This window comes from Apus apus, chromosome 2 (assembly GCF_020740795.1).
Source record: "Apus apus isolate bApuApu2 chromosome 2, bApuApu2.pri.cur, whole genome shotgun sequence".
NCBI lineage: Eukaryota > Metazoa > Chordata > Aves > Apodiformes > Apodidae > Apus > Apus apus.
In genome coordinates, this window is record NC_067283.1 from 68432982 (window position 1) to 68451829 (window position 18848).

General features: G+C 41.8%; 1 protein-coding gene across 2 annotated transcripts in view; it reads right to left on the reverse strand.

The window, feature by feature from the left end:
• Positions 1-1278: 1278 nt before the first annotated feature.
• Positions 1279-18848, reverse strand: part of DSP (desmoplakin) — a 38810-nt gene continuing 21240 nt past the window's right edge. Inside the window, exons 12-24 of one of the 2 annotated variants that reach the window (XM_051612123.1) lie at positions 18089-18243; positions 17624-17750; positions 16931-17135; positions 16201-16418; positions 15231-15397; positions 14775-14913; positions 13251-13444; positions 12241-12403; positions 11560-11643; positions 10508-10615; positions 9777-9875; positions 8000-8965; positions 1279-5125 (exon numbers count right to left, since the gene is read on the reverse strand). In XM_051612123.1, the coding sequence (XP_051468083.1) occupies positions 1931-5125; positions 8000-8965; positions 9777-9875; positions 10508-10615; positions 11560-11643; positions 12241-12403; positions 13251-13444; positions 14775-14913; positions 15231-15397; positions 16201-16418; positions 16931-17135; positions 17624-17750; positions 18089-18243 (5820 nt within the window). In that variant the 3' untranslated portion in view covers positions 1279-1930. Of the gene's footprint in view, positions 5126-6673; positions 8966-9776; positions 9876-10507; positions 10616-11559; positions 11644-12240; positions 12404-13250; positions 13445-14774; positions 14914-15230; positions 15398-16200; positions 16419-16930; positions 17136-17623; positions 17751-18088; positions 18244-18848 lie in introns of both variants that reach the window. The other variant, XM_051612124.1, reaches the window with a different exon arrangement.

The window sequence follows — 18848 nt, forward strand, 5'->3', positions numbered from 1 at the left end:
TACCAACTTTCTTTAGAGGTTTCCACCAACAACTTTTACCAGCCCATTTAATTTCTTAGTCCAATAACTGAGGACACTTTCTATATGGAAGACTGTATACACTGGAAATGCTTTTCAGGTTAAAAGGTACACTTTAGCCAGAGACAGCAGTATCAGCAACCTTACTGCAGAAGAGGAAGATGTAACAAAAAGCAGGCAGAATCATTAACAGTGATTAGCATATATGCCTACCAGCTTCTTTCTATCTGTTGTGACTGATAAAAATCACAGACAGGTGGAGTTCCTACATAGTACGTGGCTAAAAGTGGGTATGTGCTTCAGGCAACACTTTCAACTACTTACAGCAAGAATTTATTTCAGGTACTGGCAAATTATACTAGCAATTTTGTCACTAGCAGTTCTCCAAAACCATACTGAATTCTTGAAAGTGATTACTCAGATAAGAACATGGTGCCTAGCCAAAGGTATCTGCACCTTGTGCAGGTGTGGCTAATGAGAGAGGACAGTCTTCAAGTACACAAAACATTTTCCACTGTGGCTGAAGAACATTCATGGCAGCTGAAGTATGCCTTCATAGCACAGTATGCCCTCTAATCCAGTGGTTGTTTAATTGTGCTCTGGTTTCTCAGCTCAGGAACTTTCTCAGCTCAGATAAAGGAAGGGAGCCAGCAGGCTGTCAATGGCCTATGTGGAACTGACAGCAGCAAGGCATCATGCAAACACTGACACACTGTTTTTTCAACCTAGGCTTTCAGAAGCCAGCAGAAGAGGTGGGAGGACATTACAAAAGGTGATTGTTCAGGTTTTGAAAGATCCTCCTGTGCCACCGTACTGGTCAGCTGTGCCTATGCACCATCACTATACCTTTGTTATGCTCATTGCCCAAAGTTACACTGATGTGCAAGGGAGAATCTGACTCAGTCCCTTGTAGCTGCGGAGACAACGGGCTGCATCACAGACAGAAAAAATATGCTTCTGGTCATCATCAAGTCTATATCCAATTGTGGAAGCAGAATTTCTGCTTTTAGGGCCATACTTTCCATTATTGGTGCTATCTTCACTTTCCTACTAAAAATGCAGAATCAGAAGTTCACATGATGATGGATCAGTATCCTGAAAAATAATGTTCCTGTCCCCTATTTTTATGACAGAGCTAGTATATGCTACTTTTCTAAATGGTTCTCTTTTCTCTAGACGGTACCTCCAAGAATGTCCATAGCTACCTTTAATGAACACACAACAAATACTTTAAAACTTCAAAAGTTTATTGCCCAGAATAGCTCACTTGGTGCAGTTAGAGGGGTGCTGTTCCGTTACATGGAAATCAAGCAAAACAGTAGAAAATATATATGGCTAACAGTAAAACAAAAGCCCAGCCTGGGAATAGCCCTTTATATCCACCAAGTTATATGTAAGAAAATAGCTAGCCAAACATAGAGAAGCAGAACATCTGGAAGACAGAGCTTTTCAAGTTAGATTCTAAACCAATATTTTCTGTTCATATTGTTAATATCTTTTTCTTCACAACAGTAAATTGAAAAAGGTCTGTGTGGAAAAAAAAATGACTGCTGCAAGACTTTAAAACCTCAGTTATCACCTTAAGGGTTGACAGTTCCAGATAACAGGAGAGGGCACATGACAGAGTATTTAAAATATACAGAGACCAATTAAAATCCAAACACTAAAAGGAAATGGGAACCAAACCTCAAAATTCACAAATACGACTTTTTGCATCCCCTACCATATCCCACAAACTTGCATTCAAGCATTTTACAGCTCTTCCAGAAGAGAAGTTGAACACACCTAGAAAAGACTTAAGGGGTTTGTTTTGGGTTGCTTTGTTGCTGTTTCGTTGTTGTTTTTTTTTAGGAGAGGGGACAAAGAATAACCTAAACGATACTAAAATGCAGACACATTCCATCACTTGCTATTAGCGCCCAATAGACCCACTGCTGAAGGTTGAGTATGAGTAAGAATATGAAGAGCTTGCTGATGCATCAAAGCTTCCCCTCCTAGAACCACTGCGTGAGCCTGAACGTGAGCCAGAGCGAGAGCCAGAGCGCGAGCCGGGTGCTGAGGAGACATTGTAGGGACTGGAAATGCCTTTAGATGAAACGGAAGCTGCTTCCAAGAGTTTAAGCCCGGTGATGTCTTCCACCATTGACCGATTCATTGCATCTTTGTAGGATATTTTCAGCTTGGTCTTGGGGCAGGTCAGAATTTTCGGGTAGCTGTTAGTGTCTTGCAATTTCTGGGCAGCGCGACCATCTATCAATCCATTCCTAATGGCTTCTTCAGTACTTATTCTTCCACGCACTTCTGGGTCCACAAGACCTCCAGTGAGGTACTGGAATTCAAGGAACCGCTGCCCAGCCTCGTAAGGCAACCATTTTTCCTTCACTGCTTCAGCTGCTGACATCCTCTTGCGTCCGCCCTTTATGCCTTCAAACCCTATGAAAGCCTTCTGGGCTGGTTTGAGCCGTGTGGCCATATCCTGATCAATGATGCCTTGACTGGTGGCTTCCTGAAGCGACAGCCTCTGGCCTGTGGTAGGGCATATTACACCCCCAGTGCAGGCCTGAGCTTCAAGTAACCGTTGCCCTGTGATGCTATCCACAATGCCCCGTTGTATAGCTTCTGAAATGGAAATTTTCTCCAAGTTTTCCGTGTCAAATATGGCTGCAATAGGACTGCACTCTTCTGGGGTCTCTGAGAAGGAACCGCTCCTGATCAGTGAGGAAGAACTCCTGACACTCAGCACCGTGGGAGACCGAGTCACGGACTCGTGCCGAAATACTTCATCGGTGCCATTACGGCAGGAAATCATGTCTGCAAACTGTGTCAGGCTTAGGCTGCCAGAACGGTACTGGTCAAAAAACTTCCTCTCAACCAGACCTTTATCAATGGCATCTTGGATGTCATACTGGCTACCTGTTTTTCTGTCGACAAGGACTACTCTACTGCTGCCATCTGATCCTGTAATAGTTATTTCCTCCCACTCGCACTCCTGTTCAGCTAGTTCTGTATAGGTGTCATAATCTATGAGGCCTTTGCTGTACGCCTCCTGCACTGACATTTCCCTGTTTGTTTCTGGATCTACAATGACAACCCGGCGTTTCCTAAGGGTGTTCTTCTGCGAGGTGTGCACCACCTTCTTCTTCTCTCTCAGGGGCAGAAGGCAGAGCCCTGTTGCTTCATCCTTTATGCATCTCTCCTTCAGCTGCAAGTAGGTCAAGTTCTCCTCTGTGTTGGGATCAAAGAACCCTTTCGTGTCATCACTTGGATCACTAAGGATCTGGTTGAGCTCTTCATTGAAGTAGCCACGCTTGTAGGCCGTCTCTACTGGCAAGCGGTAGCTCTCTTTGGGGTCAATGATTCCTCCAGTAGCAATCTGGGCCTCCAGCAAACGAATGCCATGGCCTCTCTCTATGAGCTCTTTGTTCATTGCTTGAAACAGAGAAATGATGTTTCCAGTTTCAGGGTCTTTGTACCCAGTGACAGCTCTTTCAGCAGAGAGAAGTTTCTCTTTGAATTCAATTCCAACAAGGCCTCTTTTGTAGGCTTCCTCAACAGGCAGCCTCACATTGCTGACAGGATCCACTATGAACCCTGTGGCTGCCTGGGCTTCCAGGAGTTCAAGGGCTGTCCCAGGTCTAACCAAACCTATTTTCATAGCCTGGTAAATGCCAAGTTTCTCTTTAGTAGCCTCATTGTAGATACCTGCAATACAGCTAGAGCCTTGAAGGAAATCAATAATTCTCTCACTCACTTCTTCCACTGTAATTGCACCTCTTTCCAAGTCATTCCTTGTTGATTCCTTAATAATTCCAGCCTCAAGCAGTGCATCTGCTGAGACAGGCTGCCTGATTCCTTGGAATGACATGCTCCTCTTCTGCACTGGGAGAAGGAGCAGACCAGTGTGTGGTTCAATCCTACATTTTTCCTTCAGCTGCATGTAAGTGACTGCCTTTTTGGTGGTGGGATCAATGAAGTTCTTTGTGGCGCCTTGGCAGTTGTTTAGGATCCTGTACAGGTCTTTGTCAATCAACCCACGGGATAAAGCTATATCTTTGGGTAGGAAAACACTGTTGACAGGATCAACAATCCCTCCTACAGCCAGCTGGGCTTCAAGCAGACGAATCCCAGTTTCTCTGTCAACCAAGTTTTTCTTGATGGCTTCAGCTACTGGCACGGTTTTGCCCGAGAAAGGATCTTTAAATCCCGTAATAGCCTTTTCTGCTGTATAGATTTGTTCTCTGTCATCAAAGTCAATCAGGTCTCTGGCAATAGCACTGTCCACTGTTAACATCTCATTTCGGTGTGGGTCAATCACACCTCCTGTTGCTGCCTGGGCTTCCAAGAGTAGGACTGCATTTTCTGCTGTAAGCAGCTGATTCCGTTTGGCCTCAACAAAAGAGTACTTCTGTCTGGGTGAAAGAGACACCCCTGCAATAGCACCTGCCCCTTTGAGGTAGGGTTCAATGTCAGCCGTGACCTCTTCCACTGACCTCTGCCCCTTCAGCAGTTTATCCAGTGTGAGTTTGTCTATCAGTTGACACTCATACAGCTGCATTGCTGTAATCTTCTTCCGCAGCCCACTGAACAGCAACTTGGAGGCATCAATACAAAAGTCTTCTTCAGTCTGCGTAGATCTGTTGGATCCATATGGGCGTTGCTTGAGTTTTTCAATCTCTCTTTGCAGCCTGAGACGTTCAGACTCCAACTCTGACTGGTTTTTGACAGCAGTCTCTTCCAGTCGGCACCGGTATCTCTCCTCAATCCGTTTGATCTCCATCTGTAGCCTTTCAATCTCACTCCTGAGGCTGTTCTTCTCCCTCTCACTCTTCTCTCTCTCACACTGGATCTTCCTTATGGATTCCTCTGTCCGAGAGTGCTGGCTCTTCCATTGATTGAGGTCATTAAGGATTTGTTGCTTCTCACTTTCCAGGCGTTGCTTCACACGAGACTCTGACTCCAGGGTAACTTTCAAACGGTTCAGCTCCTCTTCTAATCTCTGTAGCCTGGCTTTGTCTTGCTCCAAAGCACTCATTTTTATCAGCAAGGTTTCTCTTTCTTGCATAATGTGACTATACTGATTTTTGGATTCTTGAATCCTATTAGATGCCTACAATTTTAAAGAGGAAATAAACCAAGAGAGAATGGTTAGTTTACACTGGTTAAGAGTCACAATGCTCCCCTTATAGTGTTCTGGCCTGTCATTTCACCTGCATCAAGCTGCCACTGGAAAACATTCTAGTTGCAGCAGTACCTTACACAAGGCCATCGATACACAAAAAACAGTGAAGGTACATTGTCCCTTCACTGACAGTGTCTCTAGTACCACCAGAGACTCCATTCTGTTACCTATAGCCTTGATGTTTTGCTGATTTATTTAGCTCTTTGTAAGTTTTTAATAATATTTATAGTTGACCTACACATACACAGAGCACTCAAGACTCATTAAGAGTCTGATGCTCAGCAAATGTACCCTAGCACAGTCCTACTAACCTGGGTGAATTTGTATGAGCTAAGGACTGGTCATACACGGATAAAAAGGAAATATGACTCAATTTTCACTTTCCTATTAGTTTCACATGTTATCCCAAACAATTTTACCTGTGCTGTTTTACATTTTAATTCACCTAATGTCTTCATATATGTATACACATACACAAACACCTACAAGCATACACAGTCCTTATTAAATTGAATACAATCTATATATTTGTAATACATGCATATATTTACATGCACAGATGTTAGAAAATCCTAAATGTTAATATTTTTTTTTAAATCAGTGTTATGATTTTTTAAATAAAGGAAAGAAAACCTAAAAGGAAAGAATAGCTGAGAATGGGAATGAGAAAAATACAAAGGCCAAGTGTAGGAAAAAGCAAAGACACATTTTCACAAGTGCTCACTTGTATATATTCTTAAACAGCAGCTCTTTGGTCAAGAAACCAGGTAGAAAAATGAAATTTTAAAAAAAGTTTTCTTTAACTTGTTTCTGCTGTCGCCTCAAGTTTAAGAAATAAGGGCCAATAGTAAAATTTGCAAATGCCCTTTTTTAAGGGAACTTAAGAACATAAATCCCCAAAACAGTCAATGAAACGTAGGCTTTAAGTACCTTAGGTACAGCTGACAACATCATCTTTAATCCTCACTTTAATCCTCACAACATCTTACCCAGCTAAGCAGCACTTGGACAGCTTGTTGGTCCTGGGGTTTCTTGCTGGTTTAGTCTGTGATCTCTCTCAGGTCAGCCTCAAAGGACTGCTTTAACCCATCCTGGCTGAAACTGCCTGGGGAAGCACACAGCCAGCAGGGTACAGCTAAAGCACAGTGCAACTCCATGTACTCTTATATTCCCCTAACCTGGTTTGGTGGAGACTGGCACAGACCCAGGTTTTCTCCTGGGGCAAGGCTCAGCTAGAAGATAAGACAGCTTATGGCTCCCTAGCACAGCTCCCAGGAAGTAAAGAGGCTAAGAAAGTAACCAAATCCTGCCACTTTTGTTTGAATATGAACAAGGGGAAAGGCCATAAAGGGGATATTAGTCACAAGTACAGTGAACTTAAACAGCAAAGTGTGAATTAAGTTGATTCAAATGCACACTGCAGTTAATTCTATATCTGAGAGACAGTAAAGCTGGGATCAAAAGATGTGTGAATACCTCTAGAGCTTGCTTTTGGAATTTTTCAATTTCCTGTCTCAATTTTTCCCTTTCTTTCTGTAAATCATTAATTAACCCCTGAAGTTCCAGGGTTTGCTTGTTGCTCGTCTGAAGCTGATTCTTTAGTTCAACAATGGCAGCATTTTTCTCATCAACTTCACTTCTGACCATTCTGAGGTCATCGTACTCCAATCTAGCATTTCTCAGCTCTTCCTCCAGCAACAAATGCTCCTTGGTTAGGTTCTCAGTGAGAGACTGAAGCCTTTCAATTTCTATTTTGCACTCATTCAAGTTTTTGCTTTTCTCCTCAGAGGATTTCTGTAAATGCTCATATCGTAGGTGAGCCTGTTTCAATTGCTCCTGTTCTTGGACCAACTGACGGCGCAAAGTCTCAACATCAGACGTGTATTTTCTTATCTCCTCCATGTATCTTTGCTTCTCTCTCACGTGACCATCTAATACTTCTCTTTGGTGTCTAAGGTCATCTTCATTCCTCTTCTTTACAATAGATACTTCCTCTATCTGCTGTGTGAGATTAGTTATTTTAACCGATTGCTCTCTGAGAGATCTCCTCATGCCTTCTACTTCCTCCTCCAGTTTCTTTCTCCTGGATGTCTCCTCCATTAAATTTTTATTCTGCCTGCAAAGCTCCTCCTCCATCTTATGTTTCTGGATCTGCAAGTCTTTTACAGTGCTCTGGAACTTTGCACTTTCTTGATCTCTGCCTTTTTTCTCTTGCGAAACTCTTTCATAGTCAATTTTCAGTCTGGCCAGTTCCTGCTCTTGGATCCTCAGCTTGTTAATTGTTTCAGTAGCGCTTGTGTTTGCTTTCTGCAGGTCAAACTGGACTCTTTTTAACTGACTGTTCTCATCCTCTGCTTCTTTCCTCTGACTTGTTTCTACATCCAACAACTTTCTCAGCCTTTCAATCTCTTTGTTTCTTTCCTTAATGGTCTTGGAAGCATCATCAAGTGACTGTTTGTACCGTATGCTTTCATCAGAGTGCCTCTGAATAACCTGTTTTAGCTCAATCTCCAGCTGCTGTTTCTTCTGAGAAAGCTCTGAGCCAGCTGCCTTCTGCTGCTGGGCATTCTCTTCTATTTTCCGTAGGTTATCTGTTGTCTGACTTATTGTACTCTTCAGTCTCCTAATTTCCTCACACAAATTCCTATTTTCTCTCATGGCATTATCAAGCTGTGTTCTATAATTATTTGTGTCCTCTTCCTTCTGCATGGTGACCTGGTGAATTGTGTTCTTTGTGATATTAATCTCTGTTTCATATTTGTTCTTTAAACTAATAATTTCCTCATCATAACTGTTCCTTACCTTAGCCAATTCATTTTCAAGTTCCCATCGGCTTTTAGCCTCTTCCTGAAGCTGAACCTTTAGCCTTTCCAGCTCCTTAGTTTTCTCCTGAATAGTGGAGGCAGCCTCCTCAAGAGCCTGCTTGTATCTTGAGTTGTCTTCGCCACGAAGCTGAATTATTTGTTTCAGCTCCAGCTCCAACTGATGCTTTTGCTGTGACACCTCAGAACTACAGGCCTTCTGCTGAAGAGCATCTTCTTCTGCCCTCCTCCGTTGATCTGTTGTCTGCAGAATGGCATCGTTCAGCCTCACGATCTCATCCTTAAGGTCTCTGTTTTCTCTCGCCAGTCTGTCAACCTGGGCTCTGAGGCCTTTTGCATCATCATCTTTCTGTGCAGCTATCTGTTGGATTGTGGTCTTCTTAATATTAATTTCTGTTTCATACTTGTTCTTTAAATTACTCATCTCCTCGCTAAACTGGTTTCTTACCTTAGCCAGCTCATTTTCATATTCCCTCTTCCGTGTGCCTTCATCCTGAAGAAGAACCCTTAATCTTTCTATCTCGTACTCCTTCTCCTTGATGACCTTTTCAGACTCTAACTTTTGCCAACCAAGGCTGTCTTTCTCATTTTGCCTTGTTTTCTGCAGCTGGTCATAGTCATTCTTCTGCTGCTCATATCTATCCTCCAGCAGCTTCCTTTTCCTTTTCTCATCCTCAATCTCATAAGTCAGCCTGGTTATTCTGTCATTTAGATCCTTTATTTGGGCATAGCATTTGTCCAGGTTTTGCTTAGCTGAACTTCCATCCATTTCAGCTTGTCTTTTCATCTCCTCCAAACTCATCAGCTTTGCTTTGAGCTGAGAAATGTCCATCTGGTACTTCTGCAGATTTTGTTCCAAGAATTTATGTTTGTTGCTTGTTTCTGAATTTGAATCCCTAGCAAGCCTGAGTTCTTCTTCCAGGAGTTCAATTTTGGTGTTTTTCATCTGCAAAATTATATCAAAAAAAACCAAAACAAAACAAACACATAAGCACTTGTGACAACTGTTTCAAAATCATCAAATGCAATACATTTATAACACTGACAACTTAAAGCATTTTTTTCTCCACTTCTTTTTGTATTTAATGTCACCAAGGCAAATTCCAGAATGCTTATTGCTTTCGAGTCAAACCTTAATCAACATGTTGACTTTCAGAGGGGAAATGGTACTTGATCAGGGGGAAGGAGATGCAATACAGATAGTAAGATCTGATGTACCAAGAGTTCACCAGTAAAGTACTGAAATAGCCTCCTTTAGAACCTCCACAATTTTCAAACAGGTGATTCACATTCCATATACATGATAGCTTCTCTGTTTTCACTGAGGTGAATAAAATCAGGAGTTACTCTATTTGAAACAATGGATACCAGCACTATAGATATGGCCTGAAATGAGGTGTGGCCCCTTAACAATGAGGAGCAGGTTTTCAGCACTGAGATAACTGTACTCTCTCTGAGGTCAAGGCTCGGATGAGCAGAGGAGGACCTCTTGCATGCTTTGACAAGCACCTCCTATTTACCAAGGCAGCTCATGTTCCCCATTTCACATGTGACCTGGGAGGTAACTTTGCAAGACGCTGTACTCTTGTTAAAGAGGCTAGAAACTGCTTGTAAACCTCCTTCATGGGACACCACAGAACTCAGGATTTAGTTTTGTGGATTGTTTCGCACTGTACTTAAGCAGAAAGTCTTTGATCAGTGATAGCTTGCTAACCTGTGATAAAAAAAGACGGTAAAGAACATAAGAGGCAGTTTACCTTCAAGTCCTCCATACTCTTTAACATTTCACTTAAGAATCTGTAATAATCTCCTGATCTTGTAAGAAGCTCTATGTAGCGAGACTGAGCTTCGCTAGCCTTGAAAAGAAAAAGAGAACTGTTAGCAGCTTGTAATACACAGATATGAACGTACCTATGTCTCAGATCCTTTAAAGGATTCCAATACACTTGAGAAAATACATCATTTGACACAGTAAAAACCAAATTCTCCTCCTCAGAAATTCACATGACTTTCTGGGGACCCCAAGTGTATAAATTCTCCCTTCTGATAAACTCACACCACCTCTTTCAAGATTATTTTCCCCCACAGCTGATATGAAATTAAACCCAAGGCCTCAACCCTGGTTCATCATGCTCTTCCTGTCTGACAGTCACAAGTAACTTCAGTTAAACTTTTAATAGTTGTTAATTCCCAGGTGGAAAGTGACTATACTACTCAGAGCATGCATCTTACTTTCTCACAGCATGTAGGCAACGGACATTGAATAAGAATGAGGTACATTCCTGAGGGCTAATCAACTGTCTAAATGAGCCCAAGGATAATTTTACAGCACAGCAACTATTCTGTACTAATTCCTTGTGCTTACGTGCTTAGTACACATTAGCAATGAGAGTGCTAATTACTAGGATACAGTTGGCTGTGACTCACGATGGCTCACATGGATGAGCAAATGTATTCAAAAGATTGATGGGGGAGGAAAGAAAGATACCTCTTGCAGAATCAGCACTGCAGGAGACTGAACCACACTCTTCTTGATAGGTATGTTGAGCAATGTTTCTAAGCTGGAACTGTAGGAAGCAACCTGTAGTTCATAATCCTGTAAAACAAAAAAGGTAAAACCCTTTAACAACTGCCCAAGGAACTCCCTGGGAATCCTGATTTTGCAAAATATAAATAAAGTTTGGGGCTTGTTTGGGGGTCTTGTTGTTGTTTGGTTTGGGTTTGTTTTTTTTAATATAAATATCTACATTTTTTTCCTGCTTGTATCTCCCGCTATGTACATATGAGCCTCTATGATGAAACAGAAGCTCATCAGTTCAATTTCCACTGTGGAGAATCATGGAGAAAAATGACAAAGGGAAAAAGAGAAAAAACATTTTGCAAAAAGGGGAAGATGTGTGTTTTCATTAGCTGAGGACTATACAGAGATGGAAAAAAATCATGGGAGCAACTGGTCTAGTGTTATGAACCAAAACTTCACCAGAAAGAACCAGCTCTGCATCTCTTCATATCACATATGCCACACCATATATATAGCAAGATCTTTGTCACAGAAAGACTGAACTGGAAAAAGTTCTGATACAAAGGTGAAATTAAAATTCAAGGACCACAAAACCATTCTCTGTATGTCTTCTTGGCTTTCATGGCTACTGCACACCATTCCTCCTGCTAACCTGTGTTTGTCTTGTCTCCATGGCCAGATCCTAACCAGACCTAATTCCTAAGCTACCGATCTGTTCTCTACTCCCTTATTTTTTATTTTTTTTTTAATATGTGAACTACAAAGTTTGGTCTGGCTAGGAGAACGCTTTAATTGTCCTGAAGAGAAACTCTCACTGGTATCTTCTGGATCATCCTGTGGTCAAGTGGAAAGTACAGAAATTGCTTTCATTGTATTTTGTACACACAAGTGCTTCACTCCAGCAACATCTGCACACACACATCAGGGAGCTGACATTTCACCTGTCAGCAGAGCAGAGACAATAGGATGCACCTGACCATGAAAAAACACACCCCATAAAAATGCTGAAATCCAAGTACCTTAATGGCAGCTGAGCACTGATCTGCATGCTTGAGAAGCTCCTCCACCTTGTCTCGCTTCCCACAGATTTCACTGTGCAAGTTCTGTCAAGAAAAAAGTGAGCTGTGAAGCAGTCCCTCAAGATTTGCCAGTATTTACTCCTATAAACACTGCTTCTGTCAGAAGGCACCTGCAGTATGAGACCACAGCAATCCCAGAGGCTGAGACCTAAAAGGACCTGCAGCCATGCAGTTTTTACACCAGCAAGCTCTCTGTGCATGAGAAGATCACTCTCAGACACAAGACCTTGTAACTGAACAACCCCCAGAGCTGGGCAGGGACAGCTCCTTGACTCCCGCTTAGATGTATTTCCTCACTTTTTATTTTTGTGCTATAATTTGTCCCATAAGTTGCACCTTCATACAGCCCCTAGAATTAATTCACAGCTGATGTGTAGAAGTGTCAGTGATCTTGTATGAGCCTAATATGGTCTTGTTCATAATCTGTGGCAGTGCTGACAAAAAGTAATGAGGATAACCGTATTTCCTCTCTCCTGCCTTCTAGACACACGGTACTTTTGGGTACTTTATAATTCGAAACAGGCCACTGTATTGCTGACTGCATTGATACTTACATTTTCTGAAGAGTAAAACAATTTAAAACCCAGATAACCTAAGACAACTCATTTGGATGCTGCCTACCTTCTGATCATGTAGGTATCTCATGATAGTGTTGCAATCACACAGCTTCGTGGACTCGATGGTCTCCTGCCTGCGCTTGGCATCACAGATCCATTTGCTCAGGGCCTGGTAGAGATCTCGGTAAGTTTTCAACTGTTTGATCTGCCTTTCCAAATCCCAGGATCTAGAAAAAAAAACAGGGGAAACGGTCAAAACGGAAAGTGGGTTCTCTTTCCTTCTTTCAGTATTTTTCATCAATAAGAGACAGCGGTAAATTAGGTAAAGCTATGGGAAGCTCCAAAAGGAGATTCTGAACAAGAATTTCAAATAAATGAGATTTATACCAGTTATTAGTCACCCAACATGGGGTTTTAGTGCCTCACTTTTGAGCAGCTCTGCAACATCCAGAGGCTGGCACTTCCTGTGAACTCAGGGATAGATAAAAAACCTTGCAGCAATAAGAATAAAGTACTTTTGTTCTCAAATTGAACCAAAATGACCAGCAACCAGTCATTTTTTATTAATATGACTAGACCTTGGCCTGAAGTAAAACCAAAACATACCCCAAACCCCCTCCCCACAAACAATCAGAATATTACTTCAGTTCAATAAATCATTAGAAAAATAAATGTTGGGATTTTTTAACTTAATTCTTAGTGTAAACTTTTTAACCCTTAGGTATAGGGTATTCAGGAAGAAGCATAGTTGCTTTATTTGAGGGGAAAAATGCCGACTGGAAGTACTTAACCCAAGAAAATTAACAAGAACAATAATTAAAAAACCTGGAACAACTCCTTAGCACAAAGATTATACACTTACATGAATAACTACATTTTCCTGCTTAGTCTTACACAATCCCATTTAAAGTATGTTCAACATATTCACAATTGCTCTAGTATTAGTGCCCTGAAGTCATCATCTGTCCTCTGGAAGTGATGAGTATGGCATATCAAGTTTTTTTAGACTCACTGCTAAGATGATCTCAGTAGCAATGACAATAAGGAAGAAGCTATTAGGAAATATGAGCAAACCTGTTATCTATCTGCTTATCAGCTCTCTGCCAGCGGTCTATGAGCTGAGCAACTTTGTCAGAGAACTTTCCAATGTCCATGTCATACAGTGTATATGACTGGCAAGACTGTGAGTGAATCTGAAGCGTTTTCTGCAGCTCATTTTCCAGAGCACTCAGTAGTGACTTCTTCATGTTTAGGTCTGCTTTCATTTTCTGGAGAAAAAACAAAATGCTGTCATAAGTCTTATTCTTGAAAAGATACTAAAATTTAACCACCAACAGAATGCACAATGTTTTGGGATCTAAAGATTTTGCTTCAAATTCAGTAGGGCACGTACACTGATGTCAGCTGGACTTTAACATTTTGAAGTGAAACACCTACTTTGGCAAACAAAGTTTGATTTAATAAGGTGTTTAAATTTAGACTCTCTCTTAAATAATTTGCAGATTCTGCTGTCATATACTGTAGCTAACATTTCAGTTTGTCAGAATTGTGTAGAGCAGTTACCAAAAAAAAAGGAAGAGCCTGCCTTACTTGTTCTTGGAAACAATTTACTAGAAAATATCACTGGAGTATAAAAGATTCCTGCACTTGCAACAGCTGTAGAAACAAGCCTTGGGGTTGGCAGCTTTTAGCTGTTACCTAAACATCTGCATAGTTGTTGGTGTTTTTTTTTCCTGCTTACATTTTTTATAAACATCTTCCATGAAGATCTTTCTTTAAACACACACTTGTTTGTGTGCACATACTTGCACTTGTATCACCAAATGGCACATACAGGGCAGGCAGTGGCCTGCCTTATATATGTACAGGGATGACAGCATCCTCTGATGATATGCTTGAGTTTTGGGATTTGTTCGGTTTTTCTTGTATGTAGCTCAAATTTATCCCAGCTAAGAACAACTCAGGAACTGAATTGCAGCTACCTATTAACATGATAAAAAGGTAACCTGATTGTGCTTCATTTGTGCCACCTACACACACTTTCCCTACTGCATCTGAGAACAGGAAAGGATGAGAGAGTCCTTATTGGCCCAAAGGCATTCAGTGCACAAAAGGACCTGCTCAGTGCCAGGTAAAGGCTGGTTCTGAAAGCCAACTTAGTGCTCAGCAAAGCAGTTATTCTTTGCTTTCTCCCCTCGTACAGGATGGACAGTTCTCACTGTAAGATTTGAAATGGACTCTATGGCAAAACCAGGACACACAACACTACTCAAATGTACTTGCTACAATGAGACGACAAGGACAATTAACAAGCCTTTTTGCAAAAAAGGAGGCATTGCCTTCAAATCTAGCTTTGTAAGTGAAACAAACAGACAATTTTGTTGCTGGGGGGGCAGCAATAACCAGGTGATGGAAGAAATAGTGAACCATACATTGCTTCCAATAATTTGCAAAAGCATTGTAGGTCTAAGTCATAAAATACAACAGGATCAGCATTTTCATCTCCTGTGGTTTTGAAAGGGTTTCATCCGGCTCAATAGACCAGTTCTGGCAGCTACAAATTTTGTATTGCTGTGGCCTTGGGTCTTGGTCTCTCACCTTCAGACAAGCCCGATAAGCCTCCACTTTATCAAGATCCAAAGGAATAGTCTCCTCTTCAGACAGTCTAACTTCAAAAACTCTGATAACATCTTCTGTTTGTAGAATAATCTGGAGCAGACACCTAAGTGCATTCAAGCTAAAATAAACAATACAAGACAAATCAGTTATGGGCTGGGGCAGGAAAGGTAGTATTTGTCATTAATTGCAGATAATTAGTTAAAGAGAATAGACAATACCAAAAAACCTTCAGTGATACCCATCATTCTCACTTTTTTTTTTTTAAGGTCTTCCAGAAAAGACAAGAAATTCACAAAAGTATGTTTCTACCCACATGTACAGCATTTGTAGAAAAGAAGGTGTGGTTTTACACCATTAGTAACAAAAGGCAGATTTCAGAATGAAGAGTTATGGAAGAAAATGAATTACTTACTGCTATAACCTCAATTCTCTTACCTGTCTAAGTAGCCAGCAGAAACACCATTAATATTTTCCAGTTTTTGAAATAGGGCATTTATCTCTGACTGCAAGTACACATATTTTTCAGAGCCTCTGAAGTTAGGCAGCAAGTCCTTATGCTTATTGAGGGTTTCAGCCATAATTTGAGAGTCATTCTGCACACCCTAAGGAAAAAGAATGCCTGATTTACACATTTTTGGTGGCTAAATGTTCATTCTACAGTACATATGCAATGGGTCTCCTTTTCCAAATACTTTGCTGTTGTCTAACCAACTTGACTGAGGAGTGAAGCAGTGCCTGACCTCGCTTTCTTTATGGTAAATAACTTTGGGCGGGCTCTTTTTTGCACAGCCCACACCAGGTAATATCTCTTTTTGAGTACCTCATTCATTCTGAAACTCATCTCTGTTGAGCGCAGAGCACTTTACTGCCAGCTGCCTACTGCACTCAGTACACATCCCAAGTTCCTTCTGTGCTTAAGATGTTTGCAACCTTATTGCCTCAGGGGAATCTTGCATATACTGGACCTGTTCTCTTTTCTTACTCATCCTCTCTCTCCAGTCTCCTTCAAAACTTAAGAACTGGGAGAGGGAGAGAGTCTGTAAAGCTCATGTATGCATTCTGCATCCCACAGACAGCACTTGAGGTAGGTGGTCAAGTGGTGTCCATGCAGAGAAGGATTTTAGTAGTGCTTTACCATGGATAAGGTTTAACTTGAACTTACGTCCACTTGACATCAGACTTTCTGTATTCTTTGCCTCACAGAAGTTGACTACTAAAATCTAAGTCAGCTTTTTCTACTTAGGAGCTAAACTCAAATCCGAATCATCATGGTTAGCTGCCAACTGAGAATCTTCTGCACAGGATGGATGTCTTTCCCAGCTGATCAGAAATACAATTACAGAATGCCCTGCTACACATAGTCATACTGAACTTGAGATACTCAAAGAGAAATATCCACAGTTACCTCTAAATCCTTTATTCTGACTGAAAAGTCATGCACAGCCCCTTGATCCACCCCAAGAGGAGCTCTTTGAACCATCCGAATCTCAGAAGCCTCAATCTGACGCCGAAGTTTCTGAAGCTCCATCAGCAGCCAGGCCTCCTGCTTCTCATGTTCTCGGTTTCTCTCATTAACAATAATGGTGTTTGTGGAGCCCACAGGACAGGTCTCAGTTGGGACCACTGCAAAAGGCATTGGGGAAACGTCAACTGCCAGAGAACTGAGCACCTACATACAGAAAGCCAATGCAGTGCCAAAGTGACCTAAGAAATGAGTTGATCTGTAGAACTGAGAAGAGGGAGAAGACCTGGGCCCTTAAGCAGCTGTTTCAAGGTATGAATTCTCTCCTTCACAAAAAGATTTGCTTCCTCAAATGTACCAGTGAGACTTTGCTTCCTAATTACTGAAAACATGTTAGATGGGCTAAAGGACTCCCATTTTCCCAGCCAGTTCCATGAACTTCAGAAGACTGTTCCAAGATTCACACCAAAGGAAGGAAGGACAAAACAGAATCTTTCCCTCCAAGGGTCCAGTTTTGTTATGATGGGAGGCAGCAGTACAATTCTTGAACATGCTCCTATTTATATGCTTATGAGAACATTTTCACATGAAAAGAATGCACTAGCATCCATGACCCTCTGAACAAAGAAATCCCAGCAGCACAACCTCTACAAAAATCAGCAAGATGGCCAACCTGTTTGTGGCTGCCGTGGTTGATTGGGCAGTTGTATAATCAAGGTTTGGTAGTGCTTCTGAGCATCAGTGAACTGAGTCTGGATCTTTCGTTTGTCTTCATCACCAAACATCTCTGATCCTTGGCTGTTCCTGAGGAATTCTTGATAATGGATCTCCAGGTCAGTTATTATTTTTTGGTAATCTTCCTTACGCATTGTTTTCAGCTGAAATGAGGAAGAAGAGAATTTTGAAAAAAGAGGCACTTGAGGAAGGTTTATGACTACTTGATCATTAAGGAATAAACTAATACACCTATAGAAAAAAGCAAAGAATGCCCCTAAAACTATGGCACTTGAAGTGCCCTTTGAGCTACTCTATTCTTGGTATAGCCATTTCATAATTTAAGAATTCCTTGAAATTCTGCCTCTTACTCTGTCTATTCATGGACTTGCATAGAGGGAAGAAGTACAGCAAGTATGTAATAAATCCCTAATCTTCCCATTTATCCATATCATGCTTAAATGGGAAAGCATTTTGCTTCTCTCTTAATAAAACAAAGACTTCCATATATAACTGTTTGTGCAACCCAGCAAAAGGAAAGCCCATGATTTTGCAGAACATAAAGTTGCACAGGGCATAAGCACTGCTTGGGACAGCAGAGGTCAGGGCATGGACATCCCTGATCTATAGGTAAGGCCAGCTGGAGTCTTACCTTGGCAATCGTCATTGCTCTGATCTTCTCAATGTCAATCATGCAATAATGCCAAGATACCAGGCTCTTCATGTTGATGTACAGCTGGTTCCACAAAGCTAGAATAGCTTCATAGTACTGCTCAATTCTGAAATGGGAAAAGCCCTAATGAACACCCACCAGATATGAAGTGTGTCAAGGCTTGCTCTCTACTTGAACCAATACTTGGAAATTAATTCATCCATTACTTTCATTATTAAAGATAGGAAAACCCTTGTAAAAGTTAGTTTTTAAATAGTTTTAGGTCCCAGCAAGCTTCACTAAGTGAAATGCCTAAAGTCAATGATCCAGCCCTTAACCCCCACCCTTATAACGTAGGGGGACACCGATCAAGGCACAAACCAAATTCTGTGGTTGAATGCTATTCTGAGCAAACTCTTCTACCTGCTCCCAGCGATAGGTGTCCAAACCCAGTCAACAACTCACTTGGTAGCAAGATCCACTGCTAACGGATTGGGAGGTGGGATGATAAGGCTAACAGATGGCACCAGCATATCCACTCCTCCGGGGCCTGTCACCAGCCACTTGCTGCGCTCATTGTTGTCCTTCAGGATACATTCATCTCCTTTGCGCACGGTTTTCTGTAAGGAATGCAGAACAACAGCTTTTTTCACTAGGTAAGTAAGATCGGGCTTCTAGGGGAGGTGGACAAGGAAGATGCAGAACTGGGAGCACTTTCCAGCTGCCAGGTTGGGCTGTGCATCTTGGCTTCTTACTGGGCCAAGGGATCAATACGGATCAACTCATTCACCCTGCAGCTGGTGCCACGTGAAAACTGAAGAAAACCAAGCGGAAGCCACAGAACACTCAGAACAGTTGTCAGTCTGGTTGATCATCAGACTTGGAGCTTGACAAACGTCAAAGACTGAGTGTGGATGCATGGCCACAGTAAGCTGAACAACCATGTGTGGCTGTAAGCCAGTGAGATGGAGGCATAAGGATGCTTAGAGCTGCATCCAGATTTGCCAGAGACCAGGGGCCAGTGTGGCAGGGGTAGATTCAACAGCCCAAACTGCCAGAAAACCTGACACCCTGCAGTCATGCGTGTGACCATGGGTTACAACCCACTCATATCCAAGAGGAGGGGGTTCTGCTGTCATTTATCCTGACAGGACTCTCTGCATCACACCTCTGCAGCCAGCAAATATGTTTTTTACAGAATTTGTAAATAGGCCACAGGCTTTGC